The following is a 27085-nucleotide window of genomic DNA, read 5'->3' as shown; positions in this document are numbered from 1 at the left end:
ACCACGTCGGCTGCCACACTCCAAACTGATTTGGGACTCGCCTGTAAACAGCTCTTTTGCTCCAATCATGTTGCTCTCAATCTCGATGTTCAGCACTTCGGGCCGCATGGTTGCGTGGGGTCAACGGAATGCAGACCATTGGCCTACGTGCATAGAGCCCTACCTCATGAAATTGATTACGTACTCTTTGACTGGTCATCCTTCGTCCTGTTGCCAAGAGCAACTGTGTTTGCAGCTGCGTAGCATTCTCTGTTGTGTTTCGACGGGACCGGTTATCAGTTGCTGTATTGTCGTGTGCTCGACCTTGACCTGGTCGACGTCTAACATTTCCTGTCTCTTGAAACCAATTCCACAGCCTTGCAGCAACTATTCTGGAGACTCCAATAGCGTCCGCACGACTACGTTAAGTTTGCCCAGATTCCTTTCTGCCTATAACACGCGATGTCATGGATTCTGGTAAATCACGTTGTTGATACATTCTAAAATAATCTTGTTTCAAAAAAAACAAAAAACTGCGCAATCGAATTTTACAGTTATGGCAATAAAACAGACGTTTCTATACCATACCCATTTCTGTCCTTATCTCCTTTTTCTGGTTTTTGACGTCATGAACACTGAATTACATATAAAATTTTCTTCTTCCGTTTCCTGGTAGGCTTTAAATTATGGATAATTCATTTTATGTTACTCATAAGTATACATCTTTGCGTAATTTTGTTAAAACCATGTGTTCCTCTAATTGTTTTAAGCAGTGTACATTTCAAAGCAAACTCAAGTGATGTTATGAATTGAGGACCACTAGGCGATGTATCGCAGAGGACATGGTCACCAAGTTTTGCGGCAGCAAATTTGGCACCGAATGCTGTTTTTCAAATCTGGTTTCAATTTGGCGTTATTGGTGATATTAACGAGTAATTCATTAAATCGTGTTAAAATCGCAACAAATTATGGATGTAAACATTGAAAGGGAGAATTAATGGCAACTCAACTAGGGCTTTACCTTGATAGTCTTGGAATTTTTCGAATGTAATGTATATAAAAACTCATTAAAAAAATATCAAGGATATTTTGGTTTTGTCAAAAAAAAAAAAAAAATAAATAAATAAATAAATAAATAAATAAAATAATAATAATAATGGACCGAGATACAAGCCGCCAAAGATGGCAGTCTTAGCATCATTTCTCACTTGCGATTTTCGGAAAAATCTTTAATTTTCTTTACCTCAAGAACGGTACAACATATTTTATTGTGGATCATTTTTCTTCTAAAGGTTATTTGTAATTAATATTTTTAGTGTAATTAATGTGCGTAAAAAAGATAACCTTTGAGAAAAATCGCAGGAAACTATGAAAATTAATTACAAAATTAACATAAGAGATTAATGTATTATTATGTTTTTGTCAACAGAAATTATTTAACGCTGACAAATGAAAATGTTCGAGTTCTAGCCGATTTTTTCCACGGACAGGCACCTGCCCGCCGGACCAGCGGTTAGGAAGAGCTGGTGTAGACGTTATTCAATTTCGTTTTAGGTATTAGCTATCTATTTTTATCAACAATATCGTATTCATTATTCTTTCCTTCAGGATCAATACTTCATTCAATTTTTACTTTTCCATTACAGGTATTTATGCACGTTCATTTTAATACTTTTAAACGTCAAGTCGAAAATATAACTTCATAGATTAAAAATTTTTTACTTATTAATGCTTCTGGCGAAAAAATCTTTTAAATCATTATTTGATTTCACTGTTATTGATATTTCTGTACTTTTATTCAAGAACTTTAAACACATAGCTAAGAAAGTAATTCCACTAATTTAAAAATATTGTTCCTTTTGCTTCAAGTTTAATACTCCAGTTCTTCAAAACTATGTCTTTTTTTTTCTTACAGCAGATCTTTTACCACTTTTTAGTAAAAAAATTTTTTTTTCATCATTCTAAATATTGAACTTATTAATTCAGGTTTAATAGTTCTTACAAATTATGCAATCACTTTATAATTGTAAATCTTTTTCCACTATTCCATAACAGCTTTAAGCAAAAAAAAAAAATCTATATTCATTGCTTTAACATATTGGACGTATTGCTTCAAGTATGATTGTTCCTCCAAAATACGTGATCTAGATTCTTTTCCACTGTTCCATGACAGCTTTAAGCAAAGAAAATAATCTAATTCCAGTTTTGTATAAAATAGTGGGCGTATAACTTTAGGTGTAATCCCCCCCCCCCCTATTATGTAATTCTTTCATCGTTGAAGATCGGCTTCCCCTTTTCGGTAACAGCCAAAAGCAAAGAAAAAAGAATCGAATTCAATTTCTTAAATATTGTACTTATTGCTTAAGGTTTAGTTGTTCTTCCAAATTATTTAATCACTTGACCATTGTTGATTTTTTCTACAGTTACATAACAGCTTTAAACAAATACAATAATAATATAATTCTATAGCTTTAAAATATTGCGCGTATTGCTTCAGGTGTAATTTCCCCCCCAAATTATGTAGGGGAAACTGGGAAGGTTTGACATACGTTTTACAAAAGTATTTTTTTTTAAAGTTTCCATAATAAAAATTCAAATTTGAACTTTTCGAGAGGAAATATTACTGAACAACTTTTTACGTTGTTGCTTTTTATTTAATATAAAAATTATTTTTTACTAGCGATTTTTCAAGAGTGTCCAAATTGGGTCAAACCTCTCCACTTGAGGGAGGTTTCACCAACATAGGTTACAAGTTATATAAACCTATACTGAAACGTTCATATGTCTGATTTACTACTATTATATGGTACAAGCAACAATTATATGAAAAGAAAATTCATAAATTCACTTAATGACATTATAATATTTCACGTTTCTGAACATAAAGTGTAATCTTCGATTTAGTGTTTGATTTTTAAAAATATTTTTAGACATTTTATTTTCTCTTTTTCATATTATGCATTTTTTCTGTCTCAGCTTTGTCAGGGGTTTTCGTCAAAATTCTCGACGTGATCCGTTTTTTACTTAATTTGACTTTTCTAGGCCCTGCTTTGGCAAATGGGCGCTGATGTTCAGGTGCTACGAGTTGTGAATTGGATTAATAAGGGCCTGTATGGGTGAATATCTGAAAAGTATCTTAAACAAAGTAGAAAAGGGAGCAAATTTCAGTTGTGTTTAGTTTGATCAGAGTTATTCACAAACAGGAAGTGTTTTAAATGAATATTATCTGTACTACTTGTATGTAAAGTGACTTTAATTACAAATTAAGAGCAACAGTTCATTTGAACTAAACACAATTTTACTTAAAACAAATATAATAAAATACGTTGTTTCAAAAATGTTACACCATCAAAAGAATTTAAATGGGGAGGTTTGACGAGGGTCAAACCTCCCTTAATAGCCATCTCAGAAAATATAATAAAAAAATGTATTAAAATTAATTGCGATTTTTAAAAGTAAGTATACATGCTTTTAGCACATTAATCAGAGTATATAAATAATGCAACGTACTTCAGTAAAAGAGAATGGCAAATCGCACAGAGGATATGAACTTGCAACGAAAAATTTTACTTTTTTGAGTGAAAAAGCTATCACACGCGATTTCTTCTTAATAGTACTTGAAATTGGCTAAAAAATAGAAACAGCTTTTGATTGGCTTCATGTTGCCCTCCAGTGCTCATCAGTTAAAAATGTTTAAATATGAAAATGATAGGGTGGGTCAAACCCCCCGTGTGGTCAAACCTCCCCAGTCTCCCCTAATTGTTTTATCAGTTTAGATCCTTTTCCAATTTTCCGTAAGAGCTTTAAGCACATAAATAAATAATATAATTCCATTTGCTCTTAAACATTAGACCTATTGCTTCAGGTTTGATTGTTTTTTTCCAAATTATGTACTCTCTTTATCATAATCTATTATTTTAATCTTTACTGCAACGTCTTTAAAGCGAGTTTAAGAAAGATTTTCCGGAGGGAATAACAAATCATGTCTACTCCTCAGTCGAGAAAATGTTGCGTGTCACATAAAAAGGAGGAGTGGCGAAAGCATGTCACAATCATATGCTTTATCTTCACTTCTTTCGGAAGAAAGAACTTGCGGTGGACCAATTTTCGTATAAAATATAGGAAATGCTTTCTCTTTCAACGGAAAAAAGAGCAAGAAAATCTTGAACAGCATCAAGGCTGATGATTGTTTATCAACTTCAAATATTCTTCCAATAAAATAGGAGAAAAATGTACTTGTTAAAGTGCCTGACATTTATATGAGATTTCGTGAACTCCTACTGACTGTACTTAAACATTGCACTTTGCTGCCAATCCACAATTCAGCAGCTCTATCTCAAAAACTGTTTAGCCTACTTGGCAAAGTACTGAACATAGTCCATTAACGCTACAAAATTCATATGCATTTCTAGTCTTTCTATTTAATTAACAACCCATAATCTGAACACTTTTCTTCGGTCCCATGAGAGTTCAGAATAGAGGGAGCCCACTATATAAGGAAAAAATTATTGGAAAAACATTATCTATTTTTTTTAAAATCATTATTTATCGGTGTTGCATCATGTTCAAAATTACTAGAACGATATTAATACATTCAGATAAACATTAAGACATTAAATCATCCTTGAAAATAAGCCATTCTTTTAAAAAGTCAGGTTGTCTGTGTACCGCAAAGTGAAGAGTAATGGGTCTTAGAATCCCTTTGCCCTATTTTGTCCAAGGATGCTTCAGTCATTCTATCTTTTCTTCATCATCTTTTCCATGTGGAGACACATAAAAGAGATATTTCATTCACTTAGCTAGACATTTTTAAAGCAAAATTGAAGATTTTTTAATCACAATTTGTTTCACTCTTGATCCTATAACCAATATTATTCATTTATTAAAATCCATCTGCAAAACTAATAATGTCTAGGTTAGTACGATATATAAGTAGGTATTAAGATTTCTGTTTTATCTGAAAGTTGCTTTATGGTCAATTTTTAGTGCCAATTATCATGCACCCAAAATTTAAAGAAAAAGATGCAATTTAAGAGCCAAACGTTTTTGAAACATTACGGTTTTTAGCTTCACTTGAACAGGGAAGTCACCACAGCTAAACTCTTGTCTTTCTTTTTAATATATTTTTTTTTATGAATTTTGGAGAATTAGACGGAACCTAGGCCAATTTGTGCATTAAAATAAGTTTTACAGACTACAGAACGCATGCACTTCTTTTGATAGAAATTAAACCCTAAAGTTAAACAGATTAGAATTTTTAAGGATTTATATAATTATAATATTTGATTTTGAGCAAATTGCAAATTAAATCTTTCACCGGGCGATAAAAAGTAAACTGTAGCACTTGTTGTTTTCGTTCTCCTAAAGCACGTATTTTGCAATATTACTCTACTGCACAAACATTTTTTTCAATCATTACATGAATTTCTCCCTAACCGTAAGAGTTTATCAAATCCTATTGAATAAACTCTAGAAACCTAACAAAACGATAATTAAACAGCGCAACTGAAACTGCTTTTGCGATCTTTTCTCTGTGTAAAACTTTCAAAAATGCTTATTAATAAACGAAAGATTAAAAACATATTTACAAGTTCCGTCACGTCGAACCTGTGTTATCCTAGAAATGAATACGTAAGCTGCTCATTATTTTTCAAAACGATACTTTAATGATATCTCTTGAGGTTATTTTTTGCCGAATTTCTATCGCTAAGCGCCCGATTCTGAGTGACTAAATCGATTCATTATTGCAATTTAGGATTTATTTTTCAGGGAGAAGGTTGTAAAAAAGCTTTTGAAAACTACAACATAGCAAGTAATCATGATATGAAAAAGGAAAAAATATCAATTCCCTTGGTTCTTAAAACCGTAATAGTTTTTTACAATGACCACCTTGTCCGAAAACAAAATAAATGAAAATAATAATAGTTTGAACATATGAGCCGTTTAATTTGACAGTAGAGAAACTCCATTTGTAAAAAAAAGATAATGATAATTATAAATGTTAGGGCAGTCTGGTATTTTAATATGTAATAAATTAGATGAATAAAAAATCCAGAGTTCTAGTATTTGGACATGGGAATTTTAGCTGTTTATTAACAAAACTGATTATAGAAAACGCCTCTCCTTAATTATCTCGAAAAAAATGGATTATCCCTACTGTAAAAACAGACGGTTCCTATGGTAAAAAAGAAGTGTTACGATCGCTGTTTTAATCTAAAAAATGATGGTTTTAAATTTGTTACTGGATTATATTTTCCCAATATTTTGGGAAGGAATGAAAATGTATTTTTTTTCTATTTACCACACCTATATTCTTTCATGCAATACCTCAGTTAATTTTATAACTTTTTTTTACTTTTGCATGGTCTCAATAACATGTTAGTAATAAGTTCAATTTAAATCTAATTTAAACGGGAACTACATGGGGACTTCGTGGCTCTATGGTAAAATCTGCGCTTCATCAAAGAAGCCCAACCTTTTGAGGCAATGGCAAACTCTTTGTGTAGCGTTTATTCCCAATGGAAACTACTATTTTGGGTATATTTTATTAGCATTTTTTTTTTAATTTCTGGTTACAATATTTTCACAATAATGTTCTAAATAAACCACGTAACTTTAATCGGCGTCTGACTTATTTTAAGGGAACGATAAATTTCGCAGCGGCATTAAAATATTTTTCTTGTGGCAGTAAAATGTTTATTTCTCTTTGTCGCATTCCGTTTTTAGTAATAGAACGCCTTTTCTGCAGTGAAATGTTTGCTTAAAATTCAGAACAATAAATGTACGTGACATAAAGCAAAATATTCTCCAGTACACAACAATAAAACATCGGATATGATAAATGAAGGAAATCTTCGAAAAGCGTGTTGCTGACTGCGTGTTTAGATTCAGAACACGGCGGGTAGTTTTTCATAAGTTACAAAAGTGACTTGTCATGGAGGAAAATAGAAAATAGGAGTTTTATTCGGAACGAAATCCTTGGAATCAGAGTTTAAAGCACAATATCACGTCGTTCTCTTAGAGCGGTTTGCACGTTGCTATTCATGTTTTCATGTCCAGGAAGACTAATTTATGTGCACTTGGAAAACCGTTTAAGTATTTTGCCTTTTTTCCCCTTTAATAACCACTTAGTGGTCAAAGTAGTAAGAATAATAGTAATAATAATAATAATAAAAATAATAATAATAGCAAAAGTAAGAATAGTAACAGTAATAAAAATGATAATAAAAATAAAAATAATAGTAATAATTCTCATGTATATAATAGCTAGAGCGCTATATAGAGAGGCCGAAGCATCAGCTTACTTTTTGCCATTTTGGATCAGATTTTTCATTGTTGCGCTGCTAGGGTTACCACAGCAAAGTTTCGGGTTTCGCCAAATTTTCCAAAAATAATACTTTATTTAACAAACAATTCACGTGCCGCTAATAATCGCTCGCAGTGAACAATCACCTAACGCGATTACTCGTCAGAAAAGACAACCACTCAAGGCTGATCTTAAGCTGATGCGCCGACTCGTATATATAGGGGCCTCAATAATAGCCAATGATGGCTCCTGACGTCATCAGCAATGAAACTCGCGCCACGGCATGATAATATGATAAAATGTTTTGGTAGTAATTAACATGCCGGAAAATGCATGATTGGGACAAGGCTGAACCGGATCTGGAAATTCAACTGTTTTACTGGTAAGACTGTCATTTCAGGGTAATAAAGAAACAAAAAAGGGACGCTATCTACTGGAGTTCAGGTTAATCCACTGGAACTGAGGGTTAAAATTTCATCAATCAAAATATCCCCAGGCAGGCAATTGCTTCGTTCAAAAGTAGAAACAGTTTTCACCCGACATATATTGACGGGCGATTTTCTAGTAATAATAATAAGAATAATAATGATATTGATAATAAAAATAACATAAATAATAATAATAATAATAATGATGATACTTATAATAATAATAATGACAATAAAAATAATAATAACGATAGTAATACTAATAAAAGTAGTAATAACATTAATAACTGGAAAAAATAATAATAACAATAATTATAATAACAATAATAATAGTAATAATCCTTAAATAAATAATAGCCGATGCTCGAGTAGCCCACGTGCTTCAACAATGAAATTCGCGCCACGGCATGATAATTTGATAATGTGTGTTGGTAATGTTAACATGTAGGGAAGTGCTTTATTGCGACAAGGCTGAACTCGATCCGGTAATTTAACTGTTTTTCTAGTAAGACTGTGTCGTATCAGAGGAATATAAAAAAGAAAAAGCGGTCAACTATGAACGCTATCTACTGGAGCTAAAGGTTAATCCACTGGAATTAGGGTTACGATTTCAACTACCAAATGTAAAAATGTAGAGAATGTTAAAATATAGAAGATAAGCAATTTTCATCCGTCATATCTTGACGGGTGACTTTCTAGTACTAATAATGACAGTAATAATAGTAATAATAATAATATTAGCAAAAGAATAGTACTAATAGTAATAACAATATTACTAGCGATGGTAAGAATAGTAAAAGTAATAAAAATAATAATAAAAATAAAAATAATAGTGATAATAGTAATAATAATAACAATAGCAATAAAATGATACTGCCATGCATATTTTATACCACACACATCTATAAACACTAAAATAAATTCAAAAATGTCATAAACATGCTTTGGATGAAGTTTTTAGTGAAAAAGAATTATTCACTTTCTAAGTTTTATTCATTGAAAATGTGTCATGTAGCATGAGAAAGTTTAAAATGAAATTTAAAACCGCGCTAGGGGTTATATTCGTACTATGTTGTAGTTAAACACTCTTTAAGATAAACGTTCCAATTTCACTGTAATAAAATGTGTTAAGTTGTCGTTGTTACTCTTTGACCATAGATTGTATGTAATTTGGCAATTGGCCAAGTTAAGACGATTCCATCTAAATAATTCTAACAGGGAGAGGGAAAAATAGCGATGCGATTTTGAGTCACGTGTTTTATGATGGCACTAGTGCCAAATTAATTTATTGAATTTCCTAATTTGAAAAAGAGTGGAAACAAACAGTTTCTATGGAAACAGCAAAAAGAAAATACATTTCGTCAGGAAAAGTAGAATCAAAATGTTAAGCGAAAAATTATGTTGTTAAAAATATATCAATTAATTTTTGAAGTAAGAATATAGATCGAATATAAGATTTAAGAAATGATTCGTTGAACGAATAGTCATTTTTACAAAACAGCGTCTAAATACGCAAAAGTGCACATCTGTGACGAACAAACTACCACCCCTGCAAACTAATAGGTGCGTCCATTTCCGCCTATAAACCGGATATTAACCTTTCTATGTAATCGATAGTCAGACACTGTTGTCTAAGATCCCATTAGACTTGACCTAATCCTCATTGTGTTTCCAAAAACTGTTACCACAAATGAAGAGACCCTATGATCGGACCACTTTTGCTTGGGCAACCCTATACCATTGGTTTTGTAATATTTTTACCTTCATTTTTTTTTTATCGAACTTATGTGGAAACTGGATGCGGGTAACTTACTCATTTTTGGGCACCATTTACCCCCTGGCAACCCTGATTAGTTCACACGCAACAGAAAGGCAACCTTGCTTTAGCGTTTTCAGTACATATTTTGTCCTTTATTTATAATAACAGTTTTTGGAAACTCAATGAGGACAAATTACTCATTTTGGGTACTTTTTAGCCTTTGTGAACTCTGTTTAGGGACCGGAAAAAGGTAGACAACCTTATTTTAGCGTTTTAGTTACAGCTTTTACTCTTCATTTATGGCAACAATTTACAAAAACTCGGTGATGGGTAAATTATCTCCATCTTTGGGCACTTTTTAGCCCCTGACGAAAAAGGAAGGAATACTAACTTAAGCGTTTTATTTCCATCTTTTACTCTTCATTTATGATAACGATTTTCGGAAACTCGATGAGGGTAAATTACTCATTTTTAGACACCTTTCAACCCCTGGCAACCCTGATTAGTTCACGTGAAATACAATGGCTCCCAAAAGTGTTCGTACACTTTGAAGTTTTTTAGTAATTTCGAATATGAAATCCAATATTTTTACACATTATTCCCATGTCATTCTAAATACAACCCAGTAGATTTTTCAAAATATTGACGGATCTTATTTTTGAAATGAGTCAAAAAACGAAGAGACAGAGAAATAACACGGCACAAAAGTCACCGCACACTCAAATATTTTCGAATACATTCATGATTAAAATTATTATATATCGTTTTTTTATTATTTTTGCATTGTGCTAATCCTTTAAAATCATTTGGCTTTATTTTTTTGTTTTTCTATTCTTTAATATTGTGCTTATTACTTTAAAATGGCTGGTATTCGTAAAAACAACAAACACCATTCGAAATTTGAATTTTTTCCTCATAGTAGCGATAAATTGGTTTGAAATGTCTTTAAATTAGTTAATTTATTCCATTCTATAGTAAATTACTTCATAAAATGATTTAAAGAAAAGAATCGGACAGAAAACAAGGTAAGAAAAGATCAACCGACAAAATTGACAAATCGTGATCGGAGATTTAAAGTTAAAAAAAATATGAAAAATACACATTTAAGTGCTTTAAAAGTTTCTGCAGAGTTAAATGAAAAATTTTACACTTAATTTTCTCCTAAAATTGTTCACCAAGTTCTCTGATTAAATGGGACCTCTTTCCGCAGAAATTTTCTTGGTCCTGCGAAAAACAGAAAGCTTGCGCTTTTCGTCACAAAACCAATTATAAATGAGATGAAAACGTTATGGAATTACGTCTTACTTACAGATAAAAATGCATTTAACATTTTTAGTTAAATTGTTGCATAATTGTAAATAAAAGAAAAAATTAGGAATTAAATGCCTAACTTACAGTTGAATTAGTTAATCAGGACGGTGAAGGTGTTCTTGTGTGAGGGTGCATATCAGCATTAGGACTTGGTAGTTAGGAATTTTTTGATGAAATAATGAATCCTGCGGTTCATTTAAATATTTTAAAAACCAATTTCAAACTCTTAGCCGAAAATTTAGTTATCGGAAACAAATTTGAATTTTATCAAGTTAACGATAAGAAGCACACAGTTTTCAACGTTTGCGGTTGGTGCCTCGAAAATTGTCCTAAAGTTTAGTAAATACCCCTTAAATCTCAGGATTTGAACTGAATGTAACCTTTTAGAGATATCTGGAGGCTAAATTATGAAAATACGACTTTGAAACGAAAATAGAGCTAGAAGCAGTAAAACTCGAAGTGTGATTGAACACTTACTTGGAAATAACGCAAAAAAAAAAAAAAAAGGATGAAATCTATTCCCGGATGTTTAAAAAGTGTTGGTGATACTGCATGATATTCTACTAAATAATAACTTAATAAAACGTTACATTATTCAATAATCTATAGACATTTTTTAAAGTGTACAAAGACTTTTGTGAGATAGTTTCCGCCACTTTTTGATTCTTAATTTAAAAAAAAAATATTTTTATTATTTAAAAAAAAAATCTATGTAGTTTTGTTAAAATTGATCATAGATCTTATAATTAAATACCTATTTCGAAATATTAATTCTAATCAATGAATAGGGGCCTATTGCATTGAAAATCGTAGGTGTACGAACAGTTTTGGGAGCCACTGTAGGTAGAAATTCTTATTTTCGCCTTTTATTTGCAACTTTTACTCTTCATCTATTGTAGCAATTTTTCGGAAACAAGTTGAGGGTAGGTCTGGCCTAGTGGGATCTTGGTCTAATGATGCTGTAGCACCCCGGGGTTGATTTGTTCGCTGATTGCGCTGATTGGTTGGTTGTCGTCTCTTGTTGCGAATTCCTATTGGTTGACACATTTGGTATAAATACTGGTGTTCACGTGGTTGACGTTCAACTATCTCAAGACTTATGGTTACGTTTTGGTTTGTTGCACTGATAAAGAGGCTCCATTCTAGCCTTAAAATAGAAATATGATGCATTTTTTTTGATAATTTGTGCTTCATTTAGGTTGTAAATCATCTGTATTAAATCGATATGTTTCCCAGAAAACCACACGATAGTGCAATGATGAAAAAAAATTAAATAAGTAGAAGTACATTGAAAAACATGATTTTGGAGGCATAAATGATTTGCTCACGCGTCCCCGTTATCGAAACATAAGGTCTTAAGTATTGCCTTTTTTTTTTTTTTTTTGAAAAGTCACCAAATTCAGTGAGTTTCGGTGAGTAATGGAAGACATGGATGTCCTGCCACATGCAGACGGTGAAATCGAATGATACCTTCTTATTCTTGGTAAGTTTTTAATTTTGACGTTATTTTATTATTTCGGAAGCCTTTATTGATAGCTGACAGATAAAAAAAATCATTTCGCTTTTTTGATTGTTATTTATTTTTTTCCCCGAGTTAAACAGTTTTTCGTATGATTTCGTGGTTAGATACAGTCTATTATTGCAGTGATTATTTTGTCGCTGATTCTGTGTAGGCGTGAATCATTAATTGATTAATGCGGTTGTAAACATACATCAAAAGTATTTAATTTACACTAAATCATGTGTTTCACTTCAATTAAAATAAAATACACTATATAATGCCCACTGAAATAACTTCCTACGGGAAAGCAAAAGCCGGTGGGAGAAAGAATAATTTGAAATTTTGTTTTAAATACATACCAAAGTTTGTAAACTAAAATTAACTATACAAAGTGCATTATAAAAAGAAGTACATATAAAATCATTTTGGTTAGCAAAATGGACAAAGCTGCTAATGAACAGAAAATAAAATTACTAATCAATATAAATTTGCATGAAGTAAAATGAAAGGTTTTGCATCAAAGCACTAGAATTTCTCTCATGACTTTAATAAATTTGCATATCTTATTCATTCTTCAAATAAGATTTCATTCAGTTCAGAAATTATGTAACAACACATTAGTGATGCATGCATAAAAAGGTTTTGGAACTTGATATGGATATTGTGATGTTTATATTGAATTTAACAAATGCAACTTTGTTTGACAAACACATTTTTTTTAAAAGTTTCTAGTGAATTAGCAAACAATATAGCTTAACTCAATTTATTGAACTTTTTCTTCCAATGAATATTTTACTTTGAAATCGCGTTCTTGAAATGTGTTAACCATAAGTTTAGCACAGGCAGAGTTAAGTTTTTTAACTACAAATCTCATAAGTATAAATTATCAAGAAAGTGACAAGCTTTTTAGTAATGCAAAACTCGGTTTAAATCAGGAACTGAGAACTCAATGCTCAATTCATTTGCATTTAGTACGCATGGAAAAAAAAATCTTCTTTTAATGAAGTAGTTAATGACTTTTTTTCAACGTTGCATCTCTTGATTACTTTTACTTTAATGCGAACATAATGAAATCGTTAGAAATTTCGTCACATAAGTTTTTACTTAATTGCAGTTGAAACGATTGTTTTGTTTCGTTTATTTATTTATTTATTTATTTATTTATTATTATTTTTTTTGATTAAAGAAAAACAATGTGTTAAACGCTTAGTATTTTATGCACATATTCCGAAAAATTAGAGGAGGAAGAGAGAGAGAGAGAAAATCTCAGCATTCTCTTTCGACAATAAACTCAATTAATCATTATTTTCAAGATTTCATTATGATAATTTTTTTTTGTATTCCTACTATACGGATTTGTTTAAGTAAGATTTTATTTAAACGTTTTTTTTATGTAACAACAGCTTTAATCTGTCTTCTTTCGATATTTATTCATTTCAAAGTAAAATAGAAGTCAATAAATGGGCAGTCGTGCTATAATAAACAAGGGAAAGAGTGAGCCGTAAAAAAGAAAGAGAGAGAGAGAGAGAAACAAAGAGAATAAAATGACGAAGCAGCATTTAATTATCAAAATTGTTATCCAAATATAGAGATGTAAAATTTCTGGAAATTTTGAAGTGTTGGAAAAAACCGGTCTTTACCGGTTTTTTTGGGAAAAATTGGAGAAAAATTGATTTTTTATGAATAAAAATAGGATTTCTTAATAGCTCTGTGTTTCTGGGAAAATATAAATGGTTAAGCATTAAAAAAGATATGCAATCTAAACATCTTCTTTTTCTGCTTGACAGAAGTACACATAAAGGTAAGTTCAATTAGAAAAAAAAAACTTTTTGTTTTATAACTGAGAGCTTCATTGGTCAAACACAAGAAATATGTCAAGTCGTCGTTCAACCAATAATATTGGGTAAGGTGATCCAATCATAACAATTACATTTTCGTTTTTAGATTGCCTTTGAAACTTGAAATAATAATTGTAATTTTTGTCTTTCAGACATGATTGATATTGTTTGAAAGAAAAATAAGTATGATTTTCCTTTCTTAGTGTTTGGAAATGAAAGCTATTGAGTTTTGACTTTCTCCAATCCAAAATCTGTATTGGTTTTCCTTTAATACAGAAACCCCAAACCAAAACTGCGTAATGATTCTAAAGCTGAATCAAAACTTGAACTGGAGTTTCAGTTTATTCATACGACCGTGCTAAGCGCAATAGTAAAAGCAGTCATACCTGCACTTTTGAACAAAACCGAGTTATTATAACAATTTTTTCTCTTTTTCGTATTTTACTTAATAAATAAAATGTTTTAGGGTCATTTGATCAGGAACTACAGGCGTCTCTCGTATAACACGGAACTTCTACAACACGGTTTCGATATTACGCGGTACCAAATTTGCGATTATTATAACACGGGTTCAATATTACACGGTACGAAACTTGAATTTAATGCTTCATGGTTTTGATACAACAGGATTGTTATATTAATGAAATGTGGAATTTCACTTTTGTTTAATACATTCTGTTAATTGTTGATAATAACTCCAATTCTATACTTTGTTTTTTAAAACTTGCTTTCGAATCAACACGGAACACATTCCTTGAATCCATTATTTCGAAGTCTCGTATAACACGGTTTCGATACAACACAGAACATGGTTGTGGTGATAAAAATGGTGATAAACATGGTGAGAAAAATCAGGTTAGGATATATAGTGTTATATCGAATAGCACTATATATCTTAACCTGATTTTTCTCATGCACATGCATTATTAGTATTAAAAATAAGTAAAAATGAGAAAAAAAAATACTTTCGGACAAAGATTGCATCATTGAATGGAAGTAAAGTAATTTCATTTTAATCAGTGTCTTATTTACTGTTGTCTCTCACTTTACTAGAAAATATTTTACAATATATCTCCTAGATTATGAATTGCTTTTCGGTTTTCATACAGTTTAAAGCTAAAGACCTACTATTTTAAAGTTGTTTAACCATCTAGAAAGACAGTTCGTTTGCTTGTTGTGCCTCAGCAAGCAGTATTTGATGCGGTAGGTCGCTTCAAGTGACTTGGAAATGATAGTTCATGTCCGGAAAGTACAAAAACGAACAGTGAACATTTCAGTTAATAGTCAGGTCATCCAAAAGTGAGTTCAATGAAATCCTTGAGTTTCCACGAGATAAGTCGTTCGTGAGATGTGGGGGGGGGGGGGGGGGGGGGGGGGAGGGAGGGGATTTGTGACCATTAAGTCCGACTATATGCAAAAAACAGCTCAAACAGAAGTTTACTAGTTCCAAAAAGTTCAGGAATTCGTCTGACTTCAAAAATGCCAGAAACGTTCGAGGCAGGCTGCAAGTCCACGCTGGAAGAGATATCTTTTACTGAATTATCATTCAACCAGCTCATAACCTCCAGAAAAATAGGAGTTGGTCTACAGACTTTTCCAAGCACCTTAGAAATTGTTAAATATCGTCAAAATCCGAAGTCAGGCTTTGTCTCTGATGGAATCAGCATAAGCAACAAAACAATCACTGTTATTTTGTGGATGAGGGTCACAAAAATGAATCAAAAATTGTACCAGAAGGACATTTTAGAAGTTGTTGTACTTCTGTGGATCTAACAGCACTTCAGCATAGCAATGTAGGCTGGACATTTCGATTTGACTCCACACCAGTTCATACGGCCAAAAAGACAAGACCCGGTGCAAGGCTCACTGTTTTAGACATGATATCGTCTTTAGAGTGGGACGCTCTACTCTCTAGACCTCAATCCCATTTATTACACTGTCTGGCCTGTTTTAGAGTCAAAGATCTACCCTAAACTACACATAAGTTTGGACTCTCTAAAACCAATTGCTTTATAGGAAATAGGATTGATAAAAGGACTTGCGGTCCTTGAATGAAAATTTAAATAAGTAGTTGCACCTCTGTATTATTTCAAAAGGCGGCCAGTTATAAACCAAATAATTTATTGATTGCTAAAAGTCTTCTCATATAATTATTTTTGTGATTTGTTAATACACAAAAGTTGTCAACCATTCTTCGTTGTTAAATCACATGACTTGAGATCTTTGCCCAAGCTTTTACTGCGCCAATGATTGAACAACTTGCTCCCTCAATTTATAATTCCTACTCTAAGAAATATACTTCCTAGCATTATGAAGAATGTGTTTTGTACAGTTCTGATTAGCTTCCTATTTGAATCAAAGATGCCTTTTTTTCACTAAGTATACAGTATTTACGAGATCTTTATTTGTTTTTACATAGTATTTATCATTTACGAGACATTTATTTGTGTGCACTTAGTGGTAATCATTTACGAACCTGCAGCTCATAAGAGTTGGAAGTTACTGAAATATATCTCCTAACATTATGAAAGGATGTTTTTCGTTAATTTCTTTATTAGATTCTTATAGTTTGCCTGCAGAAAATTGTCCTCGTTGTAAAAAACGCTGGCATATGGGAAAGTAAGCAAGTTAAGTTCTGAGTGCTTTTTTTATTTATACGTAGAAATTTATTAAAACTATCAAGCACCGACTACATTATGCAAATATTAAAAAACGTTTTTAATGCATATGTCATTACGCTTTGAGTGTGATTTTTGATGATTTTAGTTATTAAGAAAAAATATGAAATGTTAATGAAATTTGAAATTATGAAAACGAAACAAAGCAATGTTTTTGTTTTCTTCTGTATCTAATAGTGTATAAGAAAATATTGGAATTGGGAAAATTTTTGAATTTCGACGGATTTGAAGGTTTTGAGGTTTGCTGAGTTCATTTTGACCATTATTTTAAAATGTCTGTCTGTCTATCTCTCTGTCTGTGAGTGCGGTTTCGTGTGACCGCTCTACAGCAAAAACAACTAAATGAAATCGAACGAAATTTGTACACATATGTGCTCTATGTGAACATTAGATTACATTGCTTTCCGAGTATTCCTAATCCGTTTTTTAAGATGGTAGTAATATTAAAATGCGTATTTTTTTTTTTTTAATCTTCAAATTAGAGAATATTTGTGCTGTTTTTATCAACCAATAAATAAAAATATTAATAAAATATTTATAAAAACAAATTCGCTTCCAAGACTGTAAAATGTTCTGAAGTAAAAGTCGGCCAGAATTACTGAGTGCATTTCATTCTTGACTTGAAAAAAAAACGTTACGTACATGTTTCTTTTTTTTTTAATTGGAAAGAACAAAAAACATTTTTGCACTACAAAATTTTACACATTAAATAACTAGCTTTCACATAAGTAGATACATGATGCAAAAGCATGTCTCAGGAAAAATTATAGATTGATTCAATCTCCAAATGGCTACGGAATAGGAAAAAGCAACGTGAGCTTTATGGTTCCATGAAAACAAATCTGTTGCAACTGAATATACGCAACTCCAGTTCTGGTGACACTCGCAAAACATTCAAATCATAATTTTTTAAGTACAAAAAAATAGGATATCTGATATACTTCATGTTGTGATTCGAAATAGTTCTTTATATTCAAACACATAATGATTAAATTCCAAAGTTTAAAATTAAACAAATGAAGTGCAAACATATAAGTAAAAATAAGAAACCTGCGCAATTATGGATTAAGGTATAAAAAATTTCTTAAAATAAAATTGCAATATCGATAAATGAACTATTGTAAGCTTTCTATATATTCCATTAGTATTAATCTCTCTTTGATGCCAAAAAGGCGTACAATTGAAATGCAATGTCCACTAATGCTTCACATACATTACTTTTTTCTTTAACACATGAGAGGAGTAAGAATTTTTTTTCCGTTTTGTCATTTTAGAGAGAAGAAAACAAACTGACCCATATCCACAAAGCTTTTGGAAATATTCCTTAAAATATATTTTTGTTTGTTCTCATGCATTATCTATTCTCTTTGACTTTAGACTGTGTTTTCTTACTTTAAATTTAACAAAAAGCTTTTTCCCGACTCTTTGTTTTGGTATAATGCACCATTTAGTAAATAATCCACATTTCAAACTTCAGAAGATGAAACACACACCATTTGTTTTGGTTATTGGATTGATATGTTTTTCGATATTATTGCTTGCTGTCCATGACTACCATATGGGACAGTAAAAAGAATAAACACACAAATTATTTTAAAAACAATGATAGCTTTTTCTTCGTGACGGGTCAAGCAAATTTTTATAATAGAAATTAAATTTTTTTTATATGTGTAAAAAAAGAATGAAAGTATAAATTACATTTTTTCATCCAAGTACAAGACATTTCAAAGCTTTTGACGAAGTTTTAATCTTTTTTTTTGTTTAGATTAAAAAACATTCTGAACAAAAAACAAATGAATTAACACTATTACCGGATTAATTGTTTTGATTAAATGAAAGTTTTAATATTTGCAGAAAACGGATACCCAGAGAACAATTATGTGTTTGATACAAATAATTACGGAGATATGAATATAAATTTTGACTCTTCATTTTTTGAATAATATTACTTTGTCTTGCAATATGTTGATTAAAATAAATAACAATTGTGTTTCGTTAAGTTAAACAGAAGCAAAATCCATATAGTACGCATAAGTCTTTGTGTAAAAATTACTTTTGCTTTACAGTAATTAAATACCTTTATTGTTCTTAGAAATTATCAAATAAATTTCTAACTATTTATTTACTATTAATTATAAAATATGTTTGAGCTATTGTATGGAAACATTTTTAAGTGAGTAAAGAAAAGAATTAGTTTAAACTTTGAGAAATTGAATAAAAGCTATTTTTTCCCCTTTGTTATCTCAGTATGCTGAATCAAATCTCTTCACAGAAGCATACTCGATTATATGAAGGTAAATATACTAATACATGTATGTATTATGATATATAATTGCTGAAGTAATACAATCATTTAATGAAAAATATCATACAGGGATTCATTTAATTAGGTAAACATTACATTCTAACTTTTAAAAGAAAATTTATGAGCGTAAATATTACGCTTAAAAAGTTTTAAAGAAACATCAGGTTATGGTTTCAATATCATTCGATTGTTTTGAACCTTATTGGCTGTTCTGGTTTGGTAAATATGAATGTTTCGTTTTTTTTTCTTGTCGCATTTCTTTAAAAGAAAACTGGAAAACTTTTTTGTCACCGCATGGGCACTTAATGCATTTGACGGTGGATTTTTAAGGTAGACCAGGTTTAGTTGATACACACTTTATATTTTGATTTTCTACAGAGTGCGGGAAAAAAAAAATCCGGACAAAGCTTGCACCTTCGAATTTAAATAAAGTAAATTATTTGTAATGAGTGTCTTTATTTATTTTCGTCTCTCACTTTAACTGGAAAATAATTTATTATCTATCTCCAAGAAAATGCATTGTTTTTCTTTTTCTTTTTTTTTATTTTACAATTTCAAGAAAGTGACCTTCTATTTTAATGTTGTTTAAGCAAGGAAAACGATTTTTCTTCTTCTTATGCTTTGGAAAACAGTGTTTGATGCAACATGCTGTTTCAAGTGGTTTGGAAATGATGGTCAACGTCCAGAAACTGCACAAAAACGTAACATTTCCGTTAAACGTCAGGTCATCCAAAAGTGAGATCAATGAAATCCTCGGGTTTCTATGAAAGACGTCGTTTGTGAGACGGAAATATGTGACCGATCACTGTGGTTCAGGGCAAAAAAAAAAAAAAGAGTTTGAGCAAAAGCTCTATATGTTCCAAAAAGGTCAACCTTTTGCTTATGAAAACAAATATGTATGACTCTAAAGATGTCAGAGAAGTTTGAGACGATTCGCAAGTTCGCGCTGGAAGAGATACCTTTCATTGGTGAGCTTTATAGTTCAACCAACTCATAACTCCCAAAACCATAGGATTTGGTCTGTAGACACTCCAATCACCTTAGCAAATGTTGAACATCGCCAAAATCCGAAGTCATGCCTTGTCTGTGCGATGGAATTAGTACAAGTGGCAAACATTCTCTGGTTTTTGTAGATAAGAGCGGTAAAATGAAACAAAAAGTGTACTAAAGGGACATTTTAGAAGGTGTTGTACTTCTGTGGGCCTAAGAGTACTTCGGCAATGTAGATTGGACATTACGCAACAGTTTATACGATCAAAAGACAAGAGTAGTGCAAGACGCATTTTCTTGACATGATATCATCTGTAGAGTGAAGATATCATTTGTAGAGTGCACACTCTACTAGCTAGACCTCAATCCCATGGATTACACTGTATGGCCTATTTTAGAGTCTAAGGTCTACCCTCAAGTACACAAACGTTTGGACTCTCTAAAGCAATTGCTTAAGAGATGATTGATTAAAGGCATTAGACTTGTGACCCTTAGCTCAAAATTTCAATAAGCGGTTGCTTCTCTGTGTCACTGCAAAAGGCGGCAGTTTAAAATCAATTAAATTTATTGATTGCTAAAGGTTTGCTTATGTTATTGTTTTTTAAATTTCGCTTATTTAATTTTTTTTAATGAAATTACATAGAAAATTGCTTGTCTTTTTTTTTTTGCCACACCCTGTAATTCTTGTAACTAATGTTAAGTGCCAGAAAAAATCATGTAAATGAGTTTTTAATTCGTTTTTATAAATGTTTCAACATCTTTGCTGAAAAAAATTATTTTGTATAAAGATTTTCTTAATGCTTTTATTTTTTTGAATTGTACCATCTATATAAATAACGAAGGGCAAGTTGATACACAAATGAATAATCTGTCATGCTGACGTAATGAGCAACGAACTTGAGTTTCGAAGAGTTACTTTTTGAGATGAGTCACAAAAAGTTTTTATCCAAGTTAGATGGTAGACGTAAGTCTGATTTACAGTTAATACAACCAAAAGTACGGATACCTTACCAAAAAGGGCTATTTCAAATATTTGAAGAGAAATTTCTTTAATCAATAACAAGAATAATTAATAATTATAAACACATTAAAGTCTTATGCGACAGTTAAAAGCAAAGCACTAAATTTACATTTGTATACAAGAAATTTTTTTTAACAAAAAGCTCTTTCAAAAAAATAACAAGTTCTCTCACATACAAATGTTAAAATACCATACGCTGGTTGGTTCTTTAAACTATTCTCAGTTCTAGGCACATAGCGCTCGAAAATAATAGTCTTTGCATCAACTTAACCCTGAGTCTACTATGCGCGATAACATCAAAAGCATTAACCTCAAGCGAGACTAGAGCGCCGTATCTTCCTCTGAATGATGAAGCTCGAGCCTATATCGTGTTAGAACTTAAAACCATACAAATTCACTTTGTCTTACACAATCGATTATAGGCATTTTCGTATAGTTGATGAATAACATTTTTAATTATATTATTTCCAAAGAAAAAAATCTTTTGGCGCATTCTTCAAATTATTAAAATTCAAAGGATGTTTTTGTGCAAATGCACAAGTTTTCACACAAAGAAAAACCTGTGATAAACTCCTTTGGGCTATCATGTTTTCTGTTTTGAAAACTAAAGGTTCATACAAGTCGTAAATTCTGAGTGAAAGCCTAGAAACTTGATATTTCGTATGAGATTTTGTTTTTTTTCTTCTGGGCTACCAAAACTTATTCAACTGTTTCTTTGTGACAACAATTGTGTTCTAAATACGATTTAATTATCTACGTATTTCAAAAGAGGATAAAGTGATTTTTCAGATAAAAGATAAAATATAATTTTATGAAATTTTAACTGGAATATTTTGAAATATCGAAAAGCAGCAAAAACTACCCGAACTGTGGGAGAAATACCGTCCGAAATTCCGAAGGTAAAATATAAAGTTTCAAATTTCAAAATGAAATTTAAATTACAGTGTTTTAAAAAATTAATGAGATTCCCTAAATTTCAATCTTTAATGCAACAAGAAATTAGCTGCACTTGTCTGCTATATGTTTTACAGGTTTTGAAACTTTAAAACATATAGCATAATAATTACCATAATATTTCTAATTTTTATGCAATTACTTTTTTTCCCTCTTTACTTAAATATTTATTTGAAAGGAAAAAGCATTGTAATGTTCTGATATCTTATTCTGATAAATAATCGAAAGGAAAGGTATTCTTTGGATGTGTGGATGTGACGATGGGAAAAAAGTATGCACACGTCGTGTAAACTGGGCAAAAAAAAGGAAAAAAAAGGAAAAAAAAATAAAGAGCTCTCTCAAAATGTGCTTCATGAGGAACGAGCCAATTACCTCAGGAAGTAAAAAAGTAGAATAAATACAATCAATGTTAAGGCGTTTGGTGGTCTTATAATATTTCTTGTCAATTGATTAATTACACTCTATAACAAAAAAAATCGACGCACCAAGAAGCAATCATCCGACTGCTTTGAAATTTTGTATGCATGAGTGTTTTGTCCAAATATGCAAATGATTAAAATTTGGTGTCCAATGAATGAATAGTTCACAATATCCACCGCATCGAAACTGAGCATCCAGCATATGTATATAAAGAGCAGTTCTTCAACGGTTTTTAAAAAATTCGTTTTGATTGCGATTCAGATTACCTTTCAACAACTAAAAAATGCCTCGCCGCTCAGAGTTTAAAATAGGTCGTTTCATTCGATTGAAAGAGGCCGGTTGGTCAAATCGGAGAATCGCTCGTCAGGATGACAGAGTGATTGTCCATGAGCTGTCACAGCGCTTTCTTCATCTCTATGAACCATCAGACGTTCAACTCAAACACTCGCTCCATCATGACCATTTACAGACGGTTGGGACAACGAAATCTACGTTCTCGCCGACCGTTACGTCACCTGTCACAGACGCCTGCACACTGCCGAGCCAGATTACAGTGGTGCATAGCTCGATCAGGTTGGAATAGTGCCGACTGGGGACGTATAGTCTTTCGCGACGAATCCTGCTTCCAAGTTTGTCATGACGATCATCGAAGACGTGTTTGGAAAAACCCAGGACAGAGGGGGGGGATTCTGGTTTCACTTTTGCACGGCACACTAGCCCTCAACAAGGTATTACGGTCTGGGGTGTCATTTCCTTTGATAACTGGACCCCTTTGGCCGTAATTAGAGGCACACTTACTGCACAGTGGTACGTCGACGACATACTATGACCTGTTTTGCTGCCGTTCCTTTTGCAGTACCATCGGCAGGTTTTCAAAGGCCCAATGTCAGATAACATACGGCACGTGTTGCTATGAACTGTCTGCAAGCTTGTCAAACTCTTCCGTGGCCTGCCAGATCGCCAGATCTCTCTCCCATCGAGCATGTCTGGGATATGATAGGATGGCGATTGCATCTTACAAGAAATGTTGATAACCTCGTCCGATAGTTGGAGCGAATTTCGCCGGAAATACCGCAGGACTCCCTCCGGGAGCTTTATCGGTGGTTCCCACGCCGTGCTTCAGCTTGAATCCAGGCTAGAGGCGGGTCAATACCTTATTCAAGTTACTGTAATTTTGACATAAATTATTCAATTGTTCTGAGAATTTAATCATTTACTATTCTGTGCATTGACTTCTTTTCTACCAATTTTTGTCTCAATTGGATCACTCCTTCTTAATGCATCATTTTTTTTGCTATAGAGGGTAGCTCAAATGAAATGTATGTAAATTTTTGCCTTTGGTGGTCGGCATTATGACTCGGGAATAATTTCCCTAGACTTTAGTGTCTAGTATTATTTCGTATTAGTTGACTAATTAGTCCAAATACAATCTTTGTAAATATTTAAAGTCACTGCTCGGCATTCTGAATCGGGAATATTTTTCTTATTCAAATAAAACTTATGTAAATTATTCCCTCGGATTTTAGGCATTATGGCCCTAAAAGTTAGTGACTTGTCCTGATAGCTCAGCATGTCACGAGAAAACTACAGTAACGTCATTGCGAATAACAAAGCTCAGAGTAACAAAGTGACAGAATTTTGACGTTTCACAAGTCACTCTGCAACAAATATGTGTCATATTTCGTATGATTTTACTACGAGAGTTCTGCAATGATTAATTTGTGACCCATCACTTTTTTACTAAACAATCAAGATATCATTTGCAACGTCACTTTGTGACGTCGCCGTGGACTGACACCTGTAAGAAGCTGCAACTTTACAGTGACCTTTCGTGGTTGTCTCACAAGGGTCCCATTTTAATCACTGTACTGCTAAGGAAACTATTTAACTAAAATGGTAACCTGTCATTATAGCTCGGAAAACTGTATGACATTTTAAGTAAATGGTTGCTTTGACACTGATAAAAATTCAGGAACTTCTTCAAATAAAATGGAGTGTTTACAAGAGAGAAAATGTCACTGTAAATTTTACAGATAAAATGGAATGTTTACAGGAAAGAAAATTTCACAATTAATTTTACAGATAAAATGGAATGTTTTGCAGGAGAGAAAATTTTTCAGATAAAATGAAATGTTTACAGGAAAGAAAATTTTACATTACGTTTTAGCAGAAAAACTAAGCGATTGCAGTGCTAATCAATACATCATGTAACTTATGGATTGGAGCATATAATTCTTCATGTTTGCTCTTCTGTCGAATCCTGTTTGGTATAGAGGTTAGAGAACTAGTCTAAAAACAAAATGATCCCAGGTTCGGACCCCACTGTTTGCAACTGGTTCTTTTTTGATTCAGCTTAACTAGCTACAGCGCTCTAACTTTTTCTACCGTAAAATATTACATCAAAATAGAATTTTACGGTAAAAAGTACTGGAAACGTTGATGGCAATACTTTTTACCGTAAAACTTCAGATTTTTTAACAATGTGGTGGTCAGACATTATGGCTAAGATGTGATTGATTAGCCTAATTGTGCAAACTATGTAAATAATTATCATCTACTCTCGGCATTATGGATCCAGATTTGACATCTAAGCACAGTTTATGTTTTAACTATCTTTTGGTGAGTACACATCATGTGTCGGGAGTTGACAAATAAGTATTTTAATGCTTTACGTTTATCATTATAAGATACTGATAACCTTCATTTATTTTAGATTTTCGGCACATTAAAAAATTTGGAACAGTTGTGTATAGCAACATAATGTTGACAGATGTAACGAACTTGAATGATGTATAAAAGTTGTTTATAATAAATTATAATATTTTTCAGCTAGTTTGTTTCTTTTTTATGCCATATTTTTAAAATCGAATTATAAGGCTAAAAACATGTTTTGTTTAGCTTAATTTTTTTCTCTGAAATAATACATTAATATAATGTGCTTGTTATATACTTTTTCTTTTTTTTATGTTTCAGTGGCTGTGGTCATTTCTTTCTGTATATGCTGGTCCCCCTTCCACGCTCAGCGTCTCCTGGCCATCTACGTTGAGGAAGTGACGCCCACTCTACTAGTGACATTTACCGTTCTGACGTACATCTCGGGCGTCACATACTACTTGAGCGCCACCATCAATCCAATCTTGTACCAAGTTCTGTCCGTGAAGTTCCGGCAGGCATTCATGGATACCTTCGGCGGGTGCTGCCGAGAACGAGTCCAACACGACAGGGAGATGTCCGCGTTCCAGTGCGAGAATTCTCGATACAGGGTCAGTTGCAACCACGAAAAGGACTCAACAGCTTTAAGTTGGGTATCTGAACACAACAATCATCGTCGAATGTAACTTTAAGTTAAAAGCAAAGTTATGGCAGACAGTTTATAAAAGATTTGGACAAAATTTTAACAATATTATTTCATTAACGTTTAAACCACTTTGAACAAAATTTTTAAAAAAATTAAACCTTAAAATAAAAGCTGAGAAATTGCAACCAAAACTAATAACCATTAGTAAATTGAACTTTACAGTAGAAAAGAAAACGTAGCTATTAAACTTCGCACAATCATTGGAGAATGTAACTTTAAGAAAGACGGAACGTCCACAACCATTGGCGAATGTAATCTTAGGATAAGACTGACAGACGCATAAGTTTGAATTTTGGAGAGACTTGTTTTTTTCACGGATTAAGAAGGAGATGCATTTCACAATCTTTGAAGGAGGATCGTGGATTCATGAGCTTAATTCTATCTCTCAATTATGTTTTCTTTGTACAGTTAAGATATAAATTAGAATATAAATCAACTAATTTTTTTGGAATTTAGTTACTTAAGCAGAATATAAAATATAGTTGAGTTTTAAGCTGATTATTGTTTCTTATATATTGTTTCTTATGTAACATATCTAAAAAAAGGTTTCAAATATTATGCATCATAACATGCTGGAAGGCAGACTTTTGAACAAAGTATCATTAACGAATGGACTAAAAGAAACGATTGTGATTCTTGAAAAATAAGATTTGGTTTTGAAATTTTTCAGTGAAAGTGCTCCGCCTTCTTATTTTCTAATTATATATCCGTTCTTGTGTTTTAATTTTTTCGTAACTAAACTCGTGTGTAGTAAGCTTCAAACTGGAGCGATGGCTTACCGTTTCTTTCTTCACTGTGGGCATTAAGCATTTTTTTTAAAATCCGACATTCATTCAAATGTCATTCTCTTTTCATAGTTTAAAATGAATGCTTCTGAACAAAACTCATAGAACTAAACATTGAATTGTTGAACTGTATTTGTACATGATCGTTTTCTGATGTGGAACTAAATTATTGATTAGAAACTAAAGCTCTTACTTCAGTCTGATAGTAACTTGATGACTAAGACTTATGTTGAGCTTTTTGCATATACAAAGTATGTTTGAAAGAATCTGTAAATCTTGGTGTTGATGCTAATGGATCTTACACTTGTTGTGATTGCTCTTTCTCTGATCTAAATGTAAAATTGTCTAAAGAAATGTATAATTATTTTACTAACCGAAACTGGCGTTTCAACAATAATAACAAAGAGCATAAATATACACGTCATTTTAAGTTGTTTCTCTCAATATCATCA

The 27085-nt window shown here is 32.0% G+C and overlaps 1 protein-coding gene across 1 annotated transcript in view; it reads left to right on the top strand.

Moving 5' to 3' along the window:
- LOC129234163 (neuropeptides capa receptor-like) overlaps window positions 1–25828 on the top strand; it is a 105075-nt gene extending 79247 nt beyond the window's left edge. The window contains exon 7 of the mRNA XM_054868080.1: window positions 25464–25828. Within this exon, the coding sequence (XP_054724055.1) occupies window positions 25464–25828 (365 nt within the window). The remainder of the gene's footprint in view (window positions 1–25463) is intronic.
- Window positions 25829–27085: the final 1257 nt, after the last annotated feature.

The sequence above is a fragment of the Uloborus diversus genome, chromosome 1, assembly GCF_026930045.1.
Source record: "Uloborus diversus isolate 005 chromosome 1, Udiv.v.3.1, whole genome shotgun sequence".
NCBI classification, from domain to species: domain Eukaryota; kingdom Metazoa; phylum Arthropoda; class Arachnida; order Araneae; family Uloboridae; genus Uloborus; species Uloborus diversus.
This window is presented reverse-complemented; position numbering and strand designations above follow the sequence as displayed.